The 22,066-nt window shown below is 39.8% G+C and overlaps 2 protein-coding genes across 2 annotated transcripts in view; one reads left to right on the plus strand and one right to left on the minus strand.

Moving 5' to 3' along the window:
- The window catches only part of LOC139142478 (nuclear receptor subfamily 2 group E member 1-like), a 35,311-nt gene extending 19,787 nt beyond the window's left edge, over positions 1-15,524 (plus strand). Inside the window, exons 3-7 of the mRNA XM_070712417.1 lie at positions 10,856-11,106; positions 11,613-11,747; positions 11,989-12,085; positions 13,130-13,279; positions 13,668-15,524. Of these exons, the coding sequence (XP_070568518.1) occupies positions 10,856-11,106; positions 11,613-11,747; positions 11,989-12,085; positions 13,130-13,279; positions 13,668-13,936 (902 nt within the window). The 3' untranslated portion in view covers positions 13,937-15,524. The remainder of the gene's footprint in view (positions 1-10,855; positions 11,107-11,612; positions 11,748-11,988; positions 12,086-13,129; positions 13,280-13,667) is intronic.
- Positions 15,525-16,942: 1,418 nt separating this feature from the next.
- Positions 16,943-19,373, minus strand: LOC139142479 (uncharacterized). Its single transcript, XM_070712418.1, has 2 exons — positions 18,302-19,373; positions 16,943-17,288 (listed from the first exon to the last, which is right to left on the minus strand). The coding sequence occupies exons 1-2, from the start codon at positions 18,986-18,988 to the stop codon at positions 17,064-17,066; spliced, it is 912 nt and encodes a 303-aa protein (XP_070568519.1). The 5' UTR covers positions 18,989-19,373; the 3' UTR covers positions 16,943-17,063.
- Between the last annotated feature and the right edge of the window lie 2,693 nt (positions 19,374-22,066).

Here is a 22,066-nt window from a genome sequence, read left to right on the forward strand (position 1 = left end):
CGCGGCATTAAAACGCTGTTACACGTAATTTCCCAGTAATGGTGGCCAATTTCTGATACATGTGTTTAAGCGTGTATACATTTCAGCCCCGACAAAAACAAGCATTTCCAGGCATCAAAACACCGACGCGGAATTGAGAAATGCAATTTATTATAACAACGAAATTAGCCCCGCGTTGTATTTTGAAATTCTCCCGATGAAAGCCAGACACGGGGGCACTACGATGAAGGGGAAAAGTTCTGGCCTTTTCAGACACGGTAATTTTCTGCCTCTTCTGTAGCTAACGACCACGCACTTTCACGCTGACGCGCAATTTACGAAACCGTGAATATGCGAAACACGTTCCCCAAAGTTGGTATGAACAATATCGTCATAAAATCATATTCGCACGTCACGGTAGTGTCCAACTCACCAATAAGTTTCGGAGAAGAAAAGCGCGTTTCAGAGGTGTGAGAGGACCTTCAAACAGTGCTGGGAAGTAGATGGACACACCGCAGATTTGTTAGATCAGATGAGGTACTATCCCTCGAATACCTATCGAATGGGCCAAAGTTCTCCACAAACTCGATTAACACGAGCTCTGTAGGCTGATCAACGTTCAGTACCCTCGCAATGTTTAGAGGCCAATCTCGTTCAGATAAAGCTCGTCAAAAACATTGTGCTTTTTAATTTTTATGCGATTACTGAGTGTTCCAAAACATACTGATTTCTTGAAATTTATAGAAGCAGCCAGAACAGCAAACCATTTATTAAGGGCCATATAAGCTATTTTGCGGAGCGTCTATTGCGAATGTGCGACATCAAACTTCAACATAATAACGATTCCATTTTTTGTGGATTAATACATGGTCTATTTTGTCCACTGCTAGCGATTAAACTGTGCCTGGCTTAATCAGTGAGTTGTGAAGAACGGATGGGTGCACACGGGACACATCAAAACATGGAAACTTAAATTAAGAGTTAGTTTAACCAAAAGGCAAACATTTTGTAGATTCTAGCGTGATCCACTCAATTTGTTTTAGAAAGTACAATCATGACATTTACGCGGGAAGAATATCTTGTATCTTTTTTTTCCTTCAAAACATTTTACTTATTCAGCATTGGCTTGACTGCGATACGGTTATTGCAAATGCCTTTCAACCCATGCTTGACCGGTTCTTGCCCACATTTTTTGAGATAAATCGCATGAAAAAATTTACGGGTTACCGAGGCGATTCAAAGTGGCATGTGAAATCCGTTTCCATGGCGACATTACTATATTTGTGTCAATGCCGTATGGGTTGGAAAGATGGTGAATTTATATCGGGTCGTCCAGGGTAAACGATTTCAGACGATAGTTTGAAATTGCTATGTTCGAAAGTGGCTCGACCTTCACCCGCATGAAGAGCGAGCGTTTAATATACTTCAGACTCATGGGTGGATTTATTTGGGGTGATCTGATCTTGCAGTAGCCAAAGTGAACTCGTTTATATATAGGTTTCGTCGCCGACGAATTCTGACAGGTTCAAGTCAATGGCGGGTGCAGGATGCTTGTCACTTCGGGAAAGCGACTATTAGCGGGGCAAAAAGTCCGTTCATTCAGAAACGTTTGGAGTTATTCCACAGGTGGCCATGCTAAGTAGTGTACGCCATGCTGTACAAGCATTTTGCGTCCATTGAGTTCTGTGGTCTCCCGAGACAGTTTTTTCCCCGACTGTTCTCAGCGTGAGAATTAACTGTGATTGCTGGAACAAAATTGCACCGTTTCATGGGGATAAACTTTTTAGAATCATTATAGTGTTGAAATATTCTCATAATATCGTTATGACGTGTTTGAAGAGAACGCAGTCTTTTGTCCTGCTAATAATAACGTTTTATAGGACATGAGAGTAGATTCTATCTCGCCGCCCAAGTTTTGAAATTTTTCGTTTTTCGTGATTTCATTTATAGGTCTTTTTCAAGATATAGAAACCCTTTTCCCTAAAAACGTTCATGATATGACAACTAAGATAATTTAAATTGGGGTTTAAAACTTTTGCTTGTGTGTTTCACAAGGAAATATTATAGTGTTATATTTCAAAATCAAGAGTAATACCCCTAGTGTCTTGTTGACCTCTTTTGATTACACAAGTAAATTAGCTGGAATTCAACAATATTTAAACACGAATGCTTTTCTTTGTTTCATATGCATGTGGGAAGTACTTATCTTTTGCAGAACACGGTGGAAAGATAATGTTCTATACAACTTTGAAAGTGAGCCAAAACACGCTGTAGACCATCGAATGGTTAAATTAAAAACATTTTTTTCGAGTCCGGATATCTGGCTCTGTGCTATTCTGCATTCAATGTTACTGGGTAACAATTCGATGAAACCTGTGCAGGACGTTATGAAACCAGTCTACTTTCAATAGCATATCGATGACACTGTACGTTTAAGTCAGCCCAAGTGCCAAGTCACTCTTCTTATTTGATTTATCGGTGTTACTATTCGGTCGCAACAGCCAGTATGTCTGCAACAAAATTCTATAGAAAGAAAATTGTGGCATGTCACTCAAAAAATGGACGACGTTGAAGTGACGAAGTGACAGAAAGAAACATTAAACGGAGTCATATATATATATATATATATATATATATATATATATATATATATATATATATATATATATATATATATATATATATATATATATTTATGTGTGTGTGTAATACATACATATATAAGTAAATAATAACGGAGAGAGAGAGAGAGAGAGAGAGAGAGAGAGAGAGAGAGAGAGAGAGAGAGAGAGAGAGAGACAGAGAGACAGACAGACAGACAGACAGACAGAGAGACAGACAGACAGACGGACAGAGACAGAGACAGACAGAGACAGAGAGACAGAGATAGAGACAGACAGAGACAGAGAGACAGAGACAGAGACAGAGAGACAGAGATTTAATATTATTGGCGTGATCTGTATCTGTATATTCTATATTTATATCCGTCGGAATGCGTACGTTCAGTGATTTGTTTCTACATGATTCAGTGGGTATACGCACTGGACTCTTGATCGAAAGACTAGAGTTTGAGACCCAGGTAAAGTTGAGTAGCCGACTCACAAGCAGAGAGGAAGCAGAGTTCGAGACTCTGGCATAATGTTGTGCCCCTTGAACAGGGCACTTTTTGGCGATGGGCGATGGGCGTGGGCGGCCCGCATATTAGAGAAGTGAGTAAAAATAAACCCATCTCTTGCACATCGCTGAACTGCAAATTTCAAATTTAGATTCAAGTCGGCTATTATCCGTGTGCTCGAGTTCCTACAATTCGAAGGGAATGTATGAAATTTACCGGAAGTCCGATTTTCGATTGCCGTCCAGTACAGACTCGCATACCATCTAGAAATTGTACAATTTTGTAGATAGCTGTATCCTGAGATCAAAAATTTGCCTCTTTATGCCAAGTTTGCGCAATGAATCCAATCTGCAACGGGTTGCTTTGCATTTACTGGGTGGTATAGACGACAGTTGGACACAACAGGTACCAAAATCGATGTCCTGAAATGGCACGTTATGATTAAACTGCCCCATCATACTTTACTCTGGACTGAAATCGAAATGTCTGATATAGATTGGGAATAAGTAATTATAAGAATTTATTCACTCGACCAAACAACCTGTTTACGAGAGCAACATAGCAGTTTGGTCCCCGCATCAACTCACCCCCTCCCCCCAGCAATTCTGACGACCTGTGTGTACGCAGAGCCACAAAAGATGCAGCGCTTGAAAATGTGATGGGTTCAAAACTCGTCTGTGTGTATACATTGTCTCTAAATGTTATCCCGAATAAAAGATCTATAAACTTAAACAATGGCAATTGTAATGGCTATGAATGAAGCATGGAGCACCAACAGATAAAAAAAAATCCCTCATCGTATCGCGACCTTTGAATATCGCCGCTTCGGGGCGTGTCCCTTCAAGGTATGTAACGCAATACATATTTGCCAGCCCAGATGAAACTGTCTCCATCAGGGTGGTGGGTACCTGTGACTCCGATACATCCATTCAGTATAAAGGAATATATTTCAAGAATTGTATAGTTGTTGATTCTGTGCCTGTTTTGGTTGTTGTATATATACCTTGTTTTAGACACTGGAAGCCCAAAGGTAGCCACTGTAGGGACAATATGTTCTTTTGAAGAGACTTATTTATACAGAGAGAAATAAAATCCTGGTCAAGACGATTCTGCAATTTTATCATCGGTTCCAGCCATTAAGGCATTAAAATGAAGGCACCCGGGGCAGATATATTTAGAAACATCATCGGACAGCAGCCGGTATGGACTTAATTTGAGTCGTAACGCAGACAAATTAAATTTTCACCTCAGTAAAATATAAATTCTTAAATTTTCATCATATTACAGTTAATACAAATAATATTATACTTTAATTCATACGGGACATTAGGGCCCTTGGAAAATGAAATCTCGGTAAATCTGTACATTTAGTTTATTAATCTGCTTCTTCAAAAAATCAAACAATATTACTATGACCCATGTATCAAAGTGTAAAAGAAATGTTCTTGCTGTTCTGGAATCAGGATTAAGGGGAACTTCAGACCACGCGTAGATGGAGTAAATATATAGATCAGGCGAAACAGGAATTAACGTTGCGCTCAAAACTTTATTTCCCAAGGTCAGCCTGATGGCTGCCTGGGGCAACTCTTAGTTCCGAGAGCCTGGAGATATGCTCACTCCAAGGCCCCCAAAGTCCGACTCTCTAATTTACAACACTTTGTCGACAAGAAAACTTGCCAACGCTAGTTTCACAATGATTAATACGTAGTATGCATGAGACATGTCACAACACCATTGTTTTAAATCCAAGCTGTGAAAATATGAAAAGCGATACTTAACAGCTACAGTTCTGATGAAAGTTCGACTACATTGTCTTTCTATTGTCCAACCTTGCGTGAGACATTTCATGCATAATCATAGGAATTCACGAGACATGCGGTTGCCTGGAATGGCGCTGCCATTGAATTTAAACAGAAGAGACTTGAAAATGTGAATTTGCCGCCAATTTTGGAAAATTACACCTCCGGTAAATCGTGGGAATTCAAGCCCAAGCGGTGAAATGTTGAAATTTGGCGAATTACTAGAATGAAGATTTACAGTAACCGGTGCAAATTATAGAAACATGACACATGTTTGTCAATGTTGATAAAACTTCAACATTCATCAGCGAAGTATGAGAGAAAAATTCAAAGTTACATCTTCTGAAAAAAAAACACAAAGCGACGTCAAGATAATGCATGATCTATTTCAAAAAAGGTTGCCCTCGACACTTTTCAGTTGTATAAGAATTACGCGGCATTTCGACCGTGTACCCGCAACATCGCAGGGAATTCATCGATCTACAACTATCAGGAGAATGCAGTTGTCCACTGTGGGGAAATCATTGTAGTGAGGGCGGCGAATGTCGCCAATCTCGGTCTATGGAGAAAACCAATGCTCACGAACTTCTGTGGTTGCCATGTTGGAAAAATGAGCAATACTCGAACTGAGTTCATAAAGAATGTCTTTGTTTCTGTCTGTCCGTCAGTCTCTGTTTGTATATCTGTCCGTCTGTCTGTCTGTCTGTCTGTCTGTCTGTCCGTCGGTCTGTCCCTCCCTCCCTCCTCTCTCTCTCTCTCTCTCTCTCTCTCTCTCTCTCTCTCTCTCTCTCTCTCTCTCTCTCTCTCTCTCTCTCTCTCTCTAGCTCTAATCAATACTATAGCTGATTTTGGTTGCTGGTAGGGGATAATGTTTATTATTAAACTAAAGCAATCCAGACAGCTCCCCTACCCGCTTGGTTCACCTACTCTCTTATAGAGTGTACGGTCATAAACACCTCTCCGCCATTGAAAGCGCTAGCCTATGCTGCCATTAGCATGAGAAATTGTGGAGATTTGAGAAAATGAAGAATATTTTTATCAGAAATAATTGAACAAAAAATACAAATTATGACATCATTGTTATGATACCAACGAGTCAAAGTTTTGGCTCTGAGAAAAAAAAAACCTCAGTCGAGATGTAGGAAGATAAAGTTGATATGGAAATTGTGGAAAATATGACTGTTCTCATTGTATTGGGATAATTGTTGATCTTTTATGCATCTGACATGTGTTTCTATAGTCTGCATGGGACTTTCAAATGTACGTTTGAGAAACGAAATACGTGAACAAAATCACTGTCAATCCCTTGTTAGCATCGTCCGTTCTAGTTCAGCGCAGACGTGTGCCATCGAGCAAGGATATGGCACAAAATCATATATTATTAGCTCATAGAAATTGGGTACCGTCGTTTTCTGAAATTGGCGGGAACAATATGTATTATGGGAACCAAAAAAAAAGTGAACATTCAAAACTTAACGAGCTGTCTCGTTCGTCACTCAGTTAACATATGTAATCGTTTACCCGTAGAAGTCAGCGTTGAGAGTTCCATCTTGTATGCATAGTCGGGACTTTACGCTTATGAATAGGTTATGAATAATAAAATCCAATTTATTAAGTTTAGGACAATGGATGAGGCACGCTGCCTTGTCATGGGTTGGCTGATTAGCTATTGTGCGCCAGTTGTGCAAAAAATTGATGTCGATTTATGCGTTCGTCGATCGCGCCCATGCCCGGTTCTATACACACACGCGCGCCACACACGGCAGTCGCCTTTGTACACTGGCGGGGAAACATGTCACATTGGACGGTAGCGACGAGACCAACTATGGACTCGGTGTTTCCCACCAGCTCTGATCTAAGACCCCCTGTCGGCGTCAGCATTGTGACGCCGGAGCACCGTTTAACGGTGCCCTTCTCTGAACAAAGGCGGCTCTCGGCTTCCTTCCCCCTGGAAAAAATGTCGTCGGAAGTTAGTCCCCTTTTTTTTCTGAAATTGAGAAAGATCGCGCTTCCCAAATTCTCTGACTGTACACCAATCCTCCACAGCAATCTTCCTGCTGTGAAAAGTAGTCAGAAAAAGCAAACTTAAAAAAATCACTTTTTCTCGTGGTTACAGCATGCAGGAACAAAAAGACAAATCTGACGATAATTCGCCACCTGTTGAATATACATATACCGGTTAACATAAATATGAGCATAGCGCTGAATTGGAGCGCTCTTTAACCATAAAACCCCGAGAGATTCTTTTTTTCCAAACATGCGACAATTATTGATAAATTCAATGGATTTGTACAAGGTTATGAGAGGAGTAATCACTTTTTAGCGAGAAGGCAAGTTGTCTTATATCTTTCTTATATTGATATTGCACTTCCACACCCCAGACCGAAATCTTCCACTCGTTGCTATTCTACCAAGCCCCCGATTTCGCCAGCCACCATGGGCTTTCTCGTGCCCGACGCGAACTCCATTTATGGAAACTAGTGGATCACAGAACCGGCTCAACACTTCTTATTGTCTTTGTGTGTGTCTGGTGGAGGCACACCGCTTAGTAGGGTTCCCATCGTTGCAAGACGAGCGAATGCTCTGCTCAACTAACACCGCCCGTCTTCATCAACACGTGATATCATCCGACATATATCCCGATTATGGAGATAGAGACAAGTTAAGAGAGAGCTCACATTATCAGATTTTTTTCCCTTTTCTAGGAAAAGAGAACGTATCAAAACCCAGGAAAAGAGGGGTTGCTTGCAGCACTCACAGAATGCTTTGTGTCGCGGAGAATTGAGCAAATAATCAAAAGATATAATTCCGGAGCAATTATAGCTTTCCGATTGGAATTTAGTGTCGATATAAAAAAGGCGTGTTTTAAAACTACCACCTTGTCACAATTTACCAATCAAAGTTCCATAATAGCTTTAATTTTCTAAAACGCGAGGCGGAGGGAGTATGGGTCCCCTACTGGGACGCCCCCCAGGACACCATATTAATGGACGCATTCAATGACGGGTTTATTAATGCGTACTGCGAGTAAATGGCGCATGGAATGATTTTACATTATTTAAGCTGCCTGTATAGTCGCCCGTCTCCGACGCATGCGCAAGACAGGACCTGCCGCGCCGTCCTGTTTGATGACTTCATCTTTTTTTCCTCTCTGGCCCGTGTTACCTTATTTTCCTGCAAATTAATGCCCATTCGCAACTTACTTTGACACACCAGGCGTATTCCAGTCGTTCAGTTTTGTATTTCCCCGGGAACAATAATTTCTCTGTGTTGAATCTGTTAGGGCTTGTTTTACCCCTAACATGCAAACGAGTTCACTTTGTCTACTTCCAGATCAGAAAAAAAAAACCCGCATAAATTCACCCATGAGTCTTGAAGTGTATCATTTGAGTGTAATAACTAGGTATTGCATCTGTCCAAAATTAATTTTGAAATTAATTTTACAGTAAATAAATGAATGGATCAATGGATGGATTGTATTGTTAAGACACTTAAACACTGCCAACCTTGAAGGGGGAAACCTTTTTACAAGCTTTATCTCTGAGCAAAGTGACTAACTGTGCAAAACTTTCATAGGAGAACAAAGGACCAAAATCACATAAACAGTCAATGTAAACAACTACAGGGATTGAGGCATGCCGCTCTAAGAACGTGCATCACGGAATCCGCAAACGCCATTATTCCTCCTCTCCTTTTTGTTACTTATTTGATCGAAATTTTTCTTATTGTCTATTGCACTCAAAATTGCCGCGATATGATAGTAATCTTGCATCTTGTAGTTTGATCGTTAACTACGGACCAGTGGACTACTAACTTTCGTTTTGACTTTAAATTGTCCTTTTTTGGAAAACGAAGAGCGGTTTGTTCTATTTTGTTCGTGAACGCCAATTTTTCTCGGCTTTCGGAGAGCGGCATTTTGTATTCAGCGTCCGTCTTCTATTTCAAACTGATACTCAACAGGGATGCACCCCCTTGTCCTCTCTTCGGCGCGTCGCCTGTTTATACGCTTGACCGTTATCAATGACGATCATGCGCAGACGTTCAAAAAGAAAGAAAGACAGAAAGAAAGAAAGAAAGAAAGAAAGAAAGAAAGAAAGAAAGAAAGAAAGAAAGAAAGAAAGAAAGAAAGAAAGAAAGAAAATGAATTGTGCATATGACCGTCGATTCCTTCCAATACTAACATCACGTGGGTCGTAGGGTCTTTAGACTCACTGCAATAAGACACTAACGATATCGATAATACGGGAAAAGAGAATGGAAAATTCTCCTGGCATTCAAAATAATTAGAATGAGAAATGCGGCTTTTCGAGAAAATCAGTACTTGCACATAGCGCTGAGCGACAAATCTCATTGACTGGGAGAGATATCTGATTTAAAGCCCACGAATGACAGGCGATGTGATTCAACAACCCCCTGTGTGAAGTTAACACCGTCTTAAGAGCCCCGTGCATTAGTGGGTCATCGTGTGACCCTGAGAACAGCGCTCTCACAGCGTACAATGAAATTGCCGGCGACAATATCTGAGGGCACCTGTCCGGCTGATTCTAAAATGGTGTAATCCGACTTTCTATGATCGCCAGAGACAGCCTTGATGGGAAGCCGTGATTAGGAGGGGCCACTTTTCGGTCTTCTTTCTTCATTTTTTCCGACAAAGTGTCGCTCGAGTGCCACCGATCTAACTCTTTAAACATCAACTCGTTTTCAATGAGTCCCGGGTGCTTTTCATTCGTTTGATGGGAACTTCAGACGTAATGATGCGTGTAATGTTCATTGACACACAGAGAGTAACCATCGAGCGCCAAGTTACGTGTGAAACTTCACAAAAACGTTCGCGCGAACGGTCAGAACGACGATACATAAACTCCTCGCCGATCTCGGCATCTCGCCCAGTGATTCACCCCCCCCCCCCCACGGAATGAAGCGTGAAGACGGCACCGTCGATCAAAGAGAGATATCGCTTCCATCCCGTGTGAAATGGGAGATCAAAGCCAGTCAGGAATCAATACCCCAGTGTATTTGATTGGTGTCAAGGGACCTCTTAGCTATTGTACTCTCGGATCTGTCAAACCGAGTCATACTTTTTGCACGCAATGCTTACCACGGCCATTTCGTGTCTTTTGTTAACTATTTTTAACTTTTACATCAGGCACACGGTTCGGTTCTGTGTCGGCTTACCTCTGGGTTGTGATTGACTTGTCTTAGATCGATAGACTTATTGATCTTAGGGTAATAGTCTTTTCATTGGTCGGTAATAGTTTAAATACCGTTCAAGGTTTGGATTCACTTTCAAATCATTGGCGAGAAGGCCGTTGGATCTCTCAATGACGGTGGTTTAAATATTCAGGTTGCAAGGCCGTAAACCAATCGATTACTTGTATTGACTGATCGATTGAATGATTTGTGGGCATGCTAGGAATCGACGGATGAATAATGTGTTTGTCGCACGTCGCTATTGGTATTTCCAAGTTGAGGGCGTTGAGTATTTGCGCTGCAAATAATGAACGGATCGATTTTACGATCGATTGATTATTTATCTTGACGGAATCTGAAAAAATACCGTTGAATATAGTGAATCCAAATCTGACTTGAACAAACAAGTTATGCAAATATTTGATACGTGTACATGAAATTTTCACATATTTTGAGTTTGTGGGTGTTTATTGGGATTTCTCTCCTCCGTGGCTGATGAGATAAGCTGAAATAATGCCACTTCAGATATTGAATCAAAATAAGCTGAAAATTTTGTGCTGGTAAGGCTATCAGAGTTGGCATTTAAAATTCCAATTTTCCCAAGAAAGTGATTTCAAAATCTAGCATAAGAGAAAAGTACCGACGATACAAGATGGCCACCACCGCAATATTGTCAGATTTACGAATGATGAAATCCACTTGACTCTGCTTATTCCTTCAATGTAGTCGATGATATATTTTGAAAGAAACTTTTCTTTTTTTGTGTTCACAGCGGTTCAACATGAAAGGGGGCCAAGAAATTCGACCATTCGGAAGCAAATGGCACTCTATCTCAAAGAAACGTCCGGCAGAGACGATGTCAGCGCGGGAATCCCGCCAAATTTACGACATGGTCCAGCGTTTATGAATACATTATTAGGTGGTGACCCGTATGCCGGGATTACAATCAGCGCCTTAGACTTCCCTCAACCAATCATGGCGTCGGATGCGCACGCACCGATTATATGTCAACCTTTACCAAAGGTAAGAAGCTTTCGCCTCCATGCGCCTTTACGCCTTTTTAACGCTTGTTTCAACCAGGAAATATTCGAAATCCGTGAAATCGAAAGAAACCGATATACAGAACGTTAGGTTAATGTTTTATGTGAGAAACCTATGATTTTTTGTGGTAATTGGAAAAATGAAGTCAATTATATTTCCTGAACGAAATTTTGATCTTATTGATTTCAGTTTCGGCTAGAATAAGTATTTGTCGTTAAACTACGACCTAGCCCGTTAAGACATTGGTTGCAAAATAACTGAATGCGATATAATAGCTCTCAGCGTGATTATCTCGGTATTTGATTAAGCTTCAGGTATTCAATGCAGTCTTTTGCCAAAAAAATTGACGTTTAAGAACTATATTCAACTACTTGCAAGCTGTGCATGTAAAACTGACAAATGTTTGACAAACGTATTATGAATAATATAAGGAGAGAAGATGTTTTCACAATCTTATTCTTTTCATCTTTGTTTTTCTACTTTTTTAGTATCCATACGAGCTGACACCTGCGTATTGTAGTAATCCAGAAGCTATCTGCGAAACAGCGGCCAGGCTGCTGTTCATGAGCGTCAAATGGGCGAAGAATGTCCCGGCGTTCCTCAGTCTTTCATTCAGGGACCAGGTAAATATGTTTCACCGGTAGTTCCTCATTAGGTCGACATTATAGCTTGCAACCACCCCCTCCTAAGTCTTCATCTGTGACTGTTCCTGAAAACGCGTACTTTTTTCCTCACGAATACCCCGAAAGTTCAAAATCTACAAATCTGAAAACCTGTCATCGACTTTCTACGTTTTTCACTTGTTCTCCGATTTGAACGTCATGTCTTCTAACACGTTTCGTTCTCACTCCATGGTTACCACAGCTAGTGCTTCTCGAGGAAGGATGGAGGGAACTTTTCGTCTTGGGAGCAGCCCAGTGGCAGATGTGCATGGAGATCGGTCCCCTACTAGCATCTGCAGGTAAGATATCAGTTTCAATTTTCCGATTTTCCTGTTTTTCTAAGAAAGTGCCAAAATTAGAACTATATAGCTGTAACTTTTGACTAGTTTCCGGTGTATTTGTAAAATACAATCTCTTGGTCCTCTCCTAAAATGGTTCAACTTTTCACTACAGTTTTTATATAGGTTAGGCCGGATTTCTTGTCGACAGTTGAATTTTTGTCCGACCAAGAATTAATTTGTCAGTGCAAATATTTCACATCAAACATGATGCGTTGTCTTTTCAAGGCTAATAATTAGATTTTCAATACATTGTTGGTAGAAGAAGAAAAAGTGACTTTTTGTTCTTGAAGAAAATTGACGAAAATACCATCAAATGTTTCAGCTATTGTCCGTCTGGATAATAACATTGATCCAGTTTTCTCAATGTGTCTTTAGTTTCGTTAACGGTAGCTTCATTCAATTCCACAGTTATCATGGCCATATCATTTTAGATTTCATTCCATTTGTTTACTGCAGCGTTTGTTGTTGGTGTTCACGTTAACCGTGACCGTTGCTTAACTTTGGGCATCAGGCTTTATATAAATCGATTGATAGACAGCCAGCCAGCAAGAGAGGCAGACAGACAGACAGATGGACGGACGGACGGACAAATAGATAGATAGATAGATAGATAGATAGATAGATAGATAGGTAGATAGATAGATAGATAGATAGATAGATAGATAGATAGATAGATAGATAGATAGATAGATAGATAGATAGGTAGGTAGGTATAGGTAGGTAGGTAAGTAGGTAGGTAGGTAGGTAGATAGGAAGATAGATAGATAGATAGATAGATAGATAGATAGATAGATAGATAGATAGATAGATAGATAGATAGATGGATAGATAGATAGATAGATAGATAGATAGATAGATAGATAGACTGACTTTTGGAAATATTCACGCTATGCCCGCGTGGGGCATGAAATCAAAGTATGTGTCTATCGATATTTCTAAACTCGTTGTCAATACATTTAAGCGAATTCAAACTGATGTTACTCTACGTTCCCTTTACTTCAGGGCTCAGCACCGACCACACTGCTCCCGAGAAAATCGTCACAATTATGAGCGAAATGAGGATATTTCAAGAAATCATTGCCAAATTTAAACAAATGCAGGTGGACGCCACGGAGTACGCTTGCCTCAAAGGAATTGTTATTTTCAAATCAGGTTAGTGCTTATTGAGAGAGAGAGAGAGAGAGAGAGAGAGAGAGAGAGAGAGAGAGAGAGAATAGTATACACCTATACTACTATGTATAGCTATCATACTGACAAGTGAAGGCACGGCAGTGTACTTTTAGTCTATCAAAAACTGCTGAGGCCAGTCAATAAAATGTTAATTGAACTCACTTCTGAAAAGAGGACTCGCATAGGACTTTGTGTTGAACCATAGACATTTCACAGCGTCAATAACTTCAGTAAATTGAACGTTTTTTGGAGCAGTTTCGCTAGTAATGAAACTGGTCCTTCCGTGATTATGCTATTGTGCTATGTGCGTTTGCTTGCACGGAACCTCACAGTTTGCAATTATCTTTCTTTTCTTTTGCGTGTGTTGCAGTGTTTCCGGACTCGCCGCACGAAGTGAGGGGAGTTCGAGACTTCCACGCCGTGGCCACCCTCCAGGACCAGGCCCAGCTGACCCTCAGCAAGTACATCCAGACCAAATACCCGACTCAACCGTTCAGGTTCGGAAAACTCCTGCTCCTTCTGCCGCAGCTGCGTGCCATCCGACCGGCAACGATCGAGGAACTCTTCTTCCGTAAAACAATCGGCAGCATACCGATAGAACGGCTCCTCTGCGATATGTACAAAGCGAACGATTTTTAAAAAAGACTGTACTTTGGCGACAGACAATTATTTATTACGATAAAACCTTACTGGCGGGAAAAGGGGGCTTTGTGTCAGTTTTTAAATAAAAACACTGCCTCGAACGAGGATGTGTCTAAATTAACTTACTTTTAATTAGTCAATCGTAGTCAGGTGATATTTAAATTCGTTTTAACTTATAGTTTCCATTTTAGAAATAAAAAAACAAATAAAGCCACATTTAATGCAAGATGCTTCCAGATCCATAGCAAGAAAAACGTTAGAAATAGTAAAGAAAATATCAAAAAATGAGAAAGATGATTTTTGTATATTTACAGATAACAGATGTGCATTCTGAGTGCCTTATCTCATTCTCTTGTGATAATGATAACCGTTCTTCCAAGTATCTAAGCGCATAAGACTGAGACGTCAACCACTTGTAATTTCAACCCCCGCGTTGTATTTATGTACATAAAAATGTTTATAGCCGTAACCCTGTCCATTGTAAACTTTAAGTTATTGTGACAAATTTTCGAAGAAAATTGCGTTTTCATGTAACAGAGAACCGATGACGATTCTCTCGTTTCTAGTGGTAATATTGATGTAGCTTTGTTATTGTTCCTAATATTTGTTTTTTATTCAGGGCTAGGAAGTGTTTTTCCTCTCTGATAATGCTGTGGGAAAAGTCCTGCTAAAGTTGCCGATACCAGGAATTTTTCAGATTTTTACTTTCCGTTGTCGTTTTGTTCATTAGCAGATTATCACAAAATATGAAAAGTATATAAGAGATCACACTTATCTAGCTCTACGATATTTTCAAGTAACTCTGTCAACGCTATCAGTGGACTGTCAGGTCTCTCGGTGACAGCGCCCTCTACGTTCTTCGATGGCCTGTTTAGCGAAGTAACCCTCTACCATGCTACCGGGCACGACTTGAACTTTCGCTTTAATGAAGCCAAGATGATGTCGGCATTTTTACGACTCTGCCACATAGGTACTTCTACATGTATGTTAGAGTTAGTGACGATTCGTAACAAATCAGAGTGTTTCAAATTTTCCTATTCAAATTACAGAGAGACTGTCGACTTGAATTTGCAGCATAAAGTTCGTGACAACCGTTTTAACTCGCATGTGCCTTGAAAAAAGTGATGGAAAGTTCAACTTTACACTTTGACATTTTGTCAGCGATTGCGTACAGGGTTTTTATGAAGTGGGCTTCCTTAATAAATCATTGTTTCCTAATTTCAGTTTCACCTTTAAATTCTTATCGCAATCGAATTTTTTTTAACTTGTCAAATTGCTCTTTCTCGATCACTTTCTCTTTAAAAAAACTTACTGCATTATGTATATATAATGCTGCCTTCAGTCGAACAAAAGTGCCTTCTACCCGTTTTTCCCATTTTAAATATACTAGTACATTCCATGCTTGTTGACATAAAATTCGCCATAGAGGGCGCGCTTTATCTTAGCCAGTAGAGGCCTTCCAGCAGTACTACACTGTGTTGTAAATGTTTACTCTTCATATCAGCTTTATCTTTAGCTCATGTCAATAACCATCATTTTTTGAAGAAATAAAAGAGGGCTATGAGACCATGGATTAATTATCATACACCTTCGGCTTCTCTTGTCATTGCTTTCTTCGCATGCTTGTAAATAACCCCCCCCCAAAAAAAACAAACAAAAACAAAACAAAACAAAACAAACAAACAAACTTGAAAAGGGTCTATGCTAAAATACAGTTTCTTGTTTATATAAATTGCGACGCACTGCCAAATGTTCGTCGTGTCGATGCAGCATGGATGCTGGTCACATGCAACTTTTCTCCATGACAACTAAACGTGAGTCCAGACACGAATGCATAGCTGTCAAATGATAGCCCTACATACTGTACTGTCAGACAGGTATTCCGCAAGGCTACTAATTTTGTATTTCAACATGCCCTGGAGAGAAGATGTGATTGGGTTCGTAGAACAAAAACAGTTAAAATATCATCAAACGCTCCGTGTATCGTCCCTTTGATGAGATTTCTGAGAGAACGGATGATTTGGTTCGAGCGGAAAGGGGAGGGTGGAATTTATCGAGGAACCGGCTAAGAGGACAAATCTCAACCCCTTCAATAGAGCACAGTCTCATCTTGCAAACTTTCAGCTTGTATGTGGTCTACTGTAATAGTCAAATTTTTACGGGGGGGGGGGTCACATAGATTGCGATCAGTCTACTGCGCAAAGGAACTAAAATTGCAAATTTAACTTTAAAAAATCAGAATTTCAAAACGTGTGTCAAAATACCAATGGGAACATATTAAGTGTGTGAAGTAACAGCGTGTTCACTATACATGAAAGTGGCCTTAAGCTTATATATCTGCAGTTAAATTCAGCGCTATAAGGGCATAATTTTACTTGATCATGAAGTTTATATGAGTGTGTACAGGCCCCCGTTCACTGCATGTTGTTGGGTTTTTTGTGCGGGAAGGAGGGGGGGGGGAGGCTAATTTTCCCGAGCAAGTGTCTCGTTCGGAAATGACGCTTGATTGTTTTGATTGCAGCTGCCTTGTCAAAGGTTGAGCCGATGAAGAACTTCAGTTGGTCAATTCCCAGGGAGGCAAATTATAATGGATAACGAGGGATGTGAATGATTAAATGCACACCTTGAATTCACGATACAAAAGAGCGTATTACAAGTCAGTCGTAATCAGCCCTGCCTTCCCATAGGTCCGCGGAAATGACGCAAAAACGTCTTTGTAAGTGTCGTTCTGCCTAGCATGAGTTGACACTGTCATAACCATGGCATTGCGTATAAAATACAGAGATAGGAGTATTAAAGAAAAATGCGCGGCTTCAATAGCGCTCATTTTTATATCACATATTGAAATTGGCAAGACGTCTTTGCGACGTACACAGTGTCACGTGATGATAACGTTATACTTAAAACAACGAAAATAGAGGGTTGTCTACACTGAAAATTTAGTAGCCGTAGTTTTTGTAATTGTACAGAACAATATGACACTGTACCGTGCATGATTGTATATATAAGCACCAGGCTTATGGAAAAATAACCGATTTACATATTTCATAGCTATTCTTTATAAAAATTATCTGTAATTTGTAGTATTTTATTTCTCTTTTCAATCGTATTTCTTGGACATCCACTAAACAAACTGCAAACGCCTTCTAGCGCCTGTCACAGAGACAAAACCCCGTTTGTTTATGTCTGTATGTCGAGGAATACCAATCTCGAGGTTTTCTTCAACCATTAATGAGGAAACTGGAATTGGGCTTGTTGAAATTGGCCTCATATACGCCGACCCTGGGACCGTTAGAGGGGGCTCTTCCCCGTTAGAGGTCGACAATACGTTTGACAGAATACTCTGTACCTAAGAGAGAGAGAGAGAGAGAGAGAGAGAGAGAGAGAGAGAGAGAGAGATGTTGATATAAGACGGAAGAAGAGATTATTGCGAGCTTTTCGTCTTTGTAGGGAAGTAGGTTTTTCAGTCTTCGTGTACTTTGCCTTTTTGCTGATGTTTGATGGAAGTGTATTGAAAAAATGCAAATTCCATTGCCGTGTTTAAAAATGTAAAACCAATTGAAAGTAAATGTCGGGAATAACAATATTAAATGTCAAAATCGAAATCATAACAATTGTTTGAATAAAACAAACTGATGAAGTGTTTGTCAAGCTTAGTGTGCGCACAGGGTACCCAGACATCTGGTGTTGTTGTTTGTATTGTTGTTTATGTTTATTAGTCATGTTGTTGTTGTTGACCGATAAATTCAACGAACATAACTGTTATGTTGCTATTACCTCCCAGCCGACGCACACTCTCTTCATCGTGAAAGTATATGAAGAGAGTGTACGTTGGCAGGGAGGTAAAATAATAACTGTGTCCTTGTAGCGTCTCTTATGACATCCACATTACCTTTGGGCGAACAACAACACCACAAGTTATGTTCGTTGAATTTTACTGGTCAACAAAAATATGACTAATAAGCATAAACAACAATACAAACAACAACAACCAGATGTCTAGTAACCCTGTGGTGTGCATCCAGGCTGAAAAATGTTATGAAACGCAGAAAGTTAAATCGTCACAGCACAATAGATTATGGGATAACGGGCAAAAAAAAAAAAGAAAAGAAAAAACATTACTCTTATGGACAAAACAACATAAAGCTAAAATAAACAGACAAAACAACATAAACCTAAAATAAACAGACAAAACAAAAAAACCGAAACAATATCAATAACTGACTATTATTACACTTAATTTAAAGAGGGTAATCTGATTACAGTAAAGTAATTGTAATTTCCATCAGAGAAAAGAGAGGCAAAATATACAAACAAATCATCGAATAAACAAAAACATATGGAATAGACGAACAGACTAACCTCCAAATCGTCTGAATCATAAGTGTCAACTCCATCAGTCGGAGTCTGAATATTTTCAAATGATAGGTTCTCGTCACTGTTTATCTGGTAATTTCTTCCTCTGTGGTTTAAATTCTCCCGTCTGTATCCAAAGTCATCTTTGTCATTTTGCAACCACTGGCCGTCAGTTGTCGGGGTTTCACCGCCACTTGGCAACCATTCCACATCACTTTGTGTCTCGTTGCTAACATCTTTCAGCCATTCGACGCCAGTGTTCGAGCTTTCATGCGCAAATTGAAGCCATTCAAAGTCATGATCTCTGGCAGTGTCAAGGTCCTCTTTCCACCAGTCATAGTCCGCGTTGGACAAATCTTCAACACTTTGGAGCAAGTCGAACCCATCTGTTGAATTCTCTCTGCCATCGCTTTGCACCTCAACACGTTGATGTGCCCATTGTTCGTTTTCTTGAAGCCAGTCGACGCCATCTTTCGCGACTTCACTCTCGTCGCGCATCCACGCAACACCGCCCTCTGTCCCCCGAGGGTCGTCGCCGTACCACACTACATCATCGGCGGTCCACTCGCTAGTATCTTGCAACCACTCAAAGTCTGCCTTTAGCCATTCACCATCATTTTGCGAAGAGCCACTTTCACTTTCTTTCGGATCGTTGTAACACTGTAGCTCGTCGTTTTCTTGAAATTGGTTCATCGTCAGAAAAAATCAGTCCAAGCTTCCTTCGGCGCATCCCTGTGTGTTCTTGAGAACCGTATGAATTCCACAACGAAGGCTCGCCCCGTTCGATCGAGTAATGTTCGCGCGCGAGAGAAGTAACCGCATGGCCGATCGTCGGGCACCGGGTGACCACTGCGAAGATTCCTATGGCAACAAATTCGCCAGCCTACGGCGCCGTGTATCCACAGGGAATTAAAAGAGTATTTTAATTGCTAATTATCGTATTTGGCGCAGAGGAGTCATCATTTCAATTGCGATTACTCACAATGCATGCCCTTAATTGGGAATTAAATGCTCAGATTGTTGCTCATGATAAAGAAACTTTTAAACCATACTCTCATTTGGTTTCAGGTAGAACGCGCCTCGGGGACAGATATTCGGACTCACAGTACTGAAGATTTCCCATAATTCATCATGATTTGTACACACGGAAACTCCTCAGTGAAATCTACTGTGTCTCCCATGTGTAGACAAATTCACAGACTAGTTTTTTTAAATTCTGAAATCGTACTTTTGAGGACACCATTCTTCTCAATTCCCATTTTAAATGATTTAGAAAAGTATGCTTGATTGAGAGAGGAGATAGCATTTTTGTAAAATTTTCCACTGATTGTGTTTCAGCCATACAGAATAATGTAATGAAAAGTAGGGAGACTAGTTGCACCTGTTTTATGAAACAAAAGGATATTGATTTTTTCCAAACAGAAAGACAAAAGAAATTTGCATGCTAAGTTTCCTCAGAGAATGACCCCTTCAGTTTGTCATAACTTGCTGCCTAAAAGTATGGCATTCGTAGTACCTGCAGAATGTGACTTTTATGGTTATTTAATGGTTTCTTTGAAATTTATACTGAAATATCTAATCGTTAATTCAAAACATGTAATTTTAATCAATTTTCTAGAGGTTTTATATTATTGCTTTTAGGCAGTACTGAAAAAGTTATAAAAATTTTAATGTCGTGTGTACAAATCAAACTGAATTGTGGGTAATTTATTGTACTGTGGGACTCTCGAATTTCTACAATTTCTTTCTGATCTACCACTTGTGGGGGCTCATTTTAAAGCTCTAGGAGAAGGAAAAACTTTCACCTTCTTAGTTTTTCGTAAATCCAAAATTTTCCTCTATGGAGTTAACACAGCGATGGCGGCCATTTTGAATTTCAAATATCGGTAAATCTTGGGTTGTTTCTTTCTCTAAGTTCCAAAATTTGCTCGGTGACCCCCGATTTTTATTGATTTTGAAAGAGAATGGTTGAAATATTCCTTGAGGAAAGTTTGAGCAAAAGTTTAAGTCTTTCACTTTCGAGGCGCATACTGCCTTAAAGAATACACCGCACAATATTTGGCCTGGTGAAGAAAATCACCTACACTTTACAAATATTTGTATTTTGTGAATCTAATGGCTGCAGCCGTCAGTTGAGAAAACAATGTATAATTACACAGAAAACCAAGATGGTTGTAAGTGAAGATGGCAAGCGCCCAGAGGACAGATATACGGACTCACAAATTTCAACAATATTTCTCTGGTCTAACGCTTGTGCATGCATAGGTTCGTTTTGAAGCTCTCAGCGAGAATGACGTTTTCACAATTTACTAGTATTTTTTTAAATCATAAAGTTAATGCGGGAAGGCACACCATTATGAATTTTAAATAATTTCGTTAAATTCAAGGCAACTTCTTTCAACTCTTCCAAAACTTGCATGGTGACCCCAATTTTAAAATATTTTGAAAGAAAATGGTTATGTTTTTGGAAAGTCTGAGCAAAAGTTGAATTCTTTCAATTACGAGGCGCCATACTACGTTCACGCGGCCCTACACAATGATAAGCCAGCTATACAGTATCACGTGTGACATTGACGGTTGTCCATAGAGTATGAGAACAAATCTGTTCACTGCTCGTATTTTTTACCTCAGCTATTAGCTGGACCCTAGCTTTTGACTTCTTCTATGGATTTTCATAAGAATAAGTATGGGACACTTACGACATACCTGTGTGCACAATTTACAGACTAAGACATAATTATGTCCATTTTACACACCAATATCACTTGTGCTACTTGGAGTTCGCCTATAATGCTCAAAAATCAGAGCCCACAATGCAATATATGGGCTCTTCACAGCACCACCAACGACCGCGAAAGTGCCCTTCCTTTTCATTGCCTCCAGAGGGCGACCTCACCCAAACTCCCACAACACCAACGACTGAGCCGTCTCCGAAAGCCTCGTTTACAGTGTCTTTTTTCTGTCTTTGAAAACGAGCATCCAGGCTTGTTGGATGAATGTTCCAGTTGTCAATTTGACCAATGTTCTATGAACTATACCAGAGTTTTGAATCAGAAGCAGTGTTGGTTGAACAATGTAAGGCAATTTGTGGTATTTAAGATTGATAATAATATGTTTTGTTCTACAAAGCATGTTTGTGTTTGTATTCTCCCAAATGTGTGTTGAAATAAAAAGTACTAGCACAGCTAACAAAACGCATTGTGTACAATGTGCAATGTTATCATTAACAACTGAATTCTAGTCCGGACTAAAACTCAGTTGTCAACAATAACTTCCAGCAGTACTCACATACACAGGCTTTGAAGACATGTTTTAACCCTTTGAGTGCTGTATTTTTCCCACCAAAATTTTATTTCATCATTTAACCAATTTTTATGAACTTTTCTGTAATTTTTGCGATAATTTTGGACCAAAGAAACTCAACATTTCATTGGCCACAATTTTTTAGCAAAATTTTGACAAAATATGTGACTAAAATTGACTAAGGTATATCTTATAAGGGTGACAAAAATTGACTTTGGCGCTCAAAGGGTTAATCCTTGACATTCCAACAGGAGTTTAGTGTACGTCTTTGAGACGTGTACTACCTCCAGGTAGCATGCACCTTACCGAAAAGATATTCTGACTCTCCAATTTTTAGTTCTTTTCTGGTTTACATTGTGGGGACAACTTTTGAAGCTCTTGGAGTAAATAAACTTTTCACTGTCGTTTTTGAGTAAAAATCTAAAATTTTAAATTTTCTGTATAGATGAAATCAAATATTGGTTAAGT

Source organism: Ptychodera flava, chromosome 10 (assembly GCF_041260155.1).
Source record: "Ptychodera flava strain L36383 chromosome 10, AS_Pfla_20210202, whole genome shotgun sequence".
Classification (NCBI taxonomy): Eukaryota; Metazoa; Hemichordata; class Enteropneusta; family Ptychoderidae; genus Ptychodera; species Ptychodera flava.

Bases quoted from the DNA above. Each gene is read 5' to 3' on its own strand.
- LOC139142479 (XM_070712418.1), bottom strand. From the start codon at position 18,988: ATGAACCAATTTCAAGAAAACGACGAGCTACAGTGTTACAACGATCCG. The intron at 17,289-18,301 runs GTTAGTCTGTTC...TCTCTCTCTTAG, and splicing joins ATGATTCAGACGATTTGGAG to GTACAGAGTATTCTGTCAAA.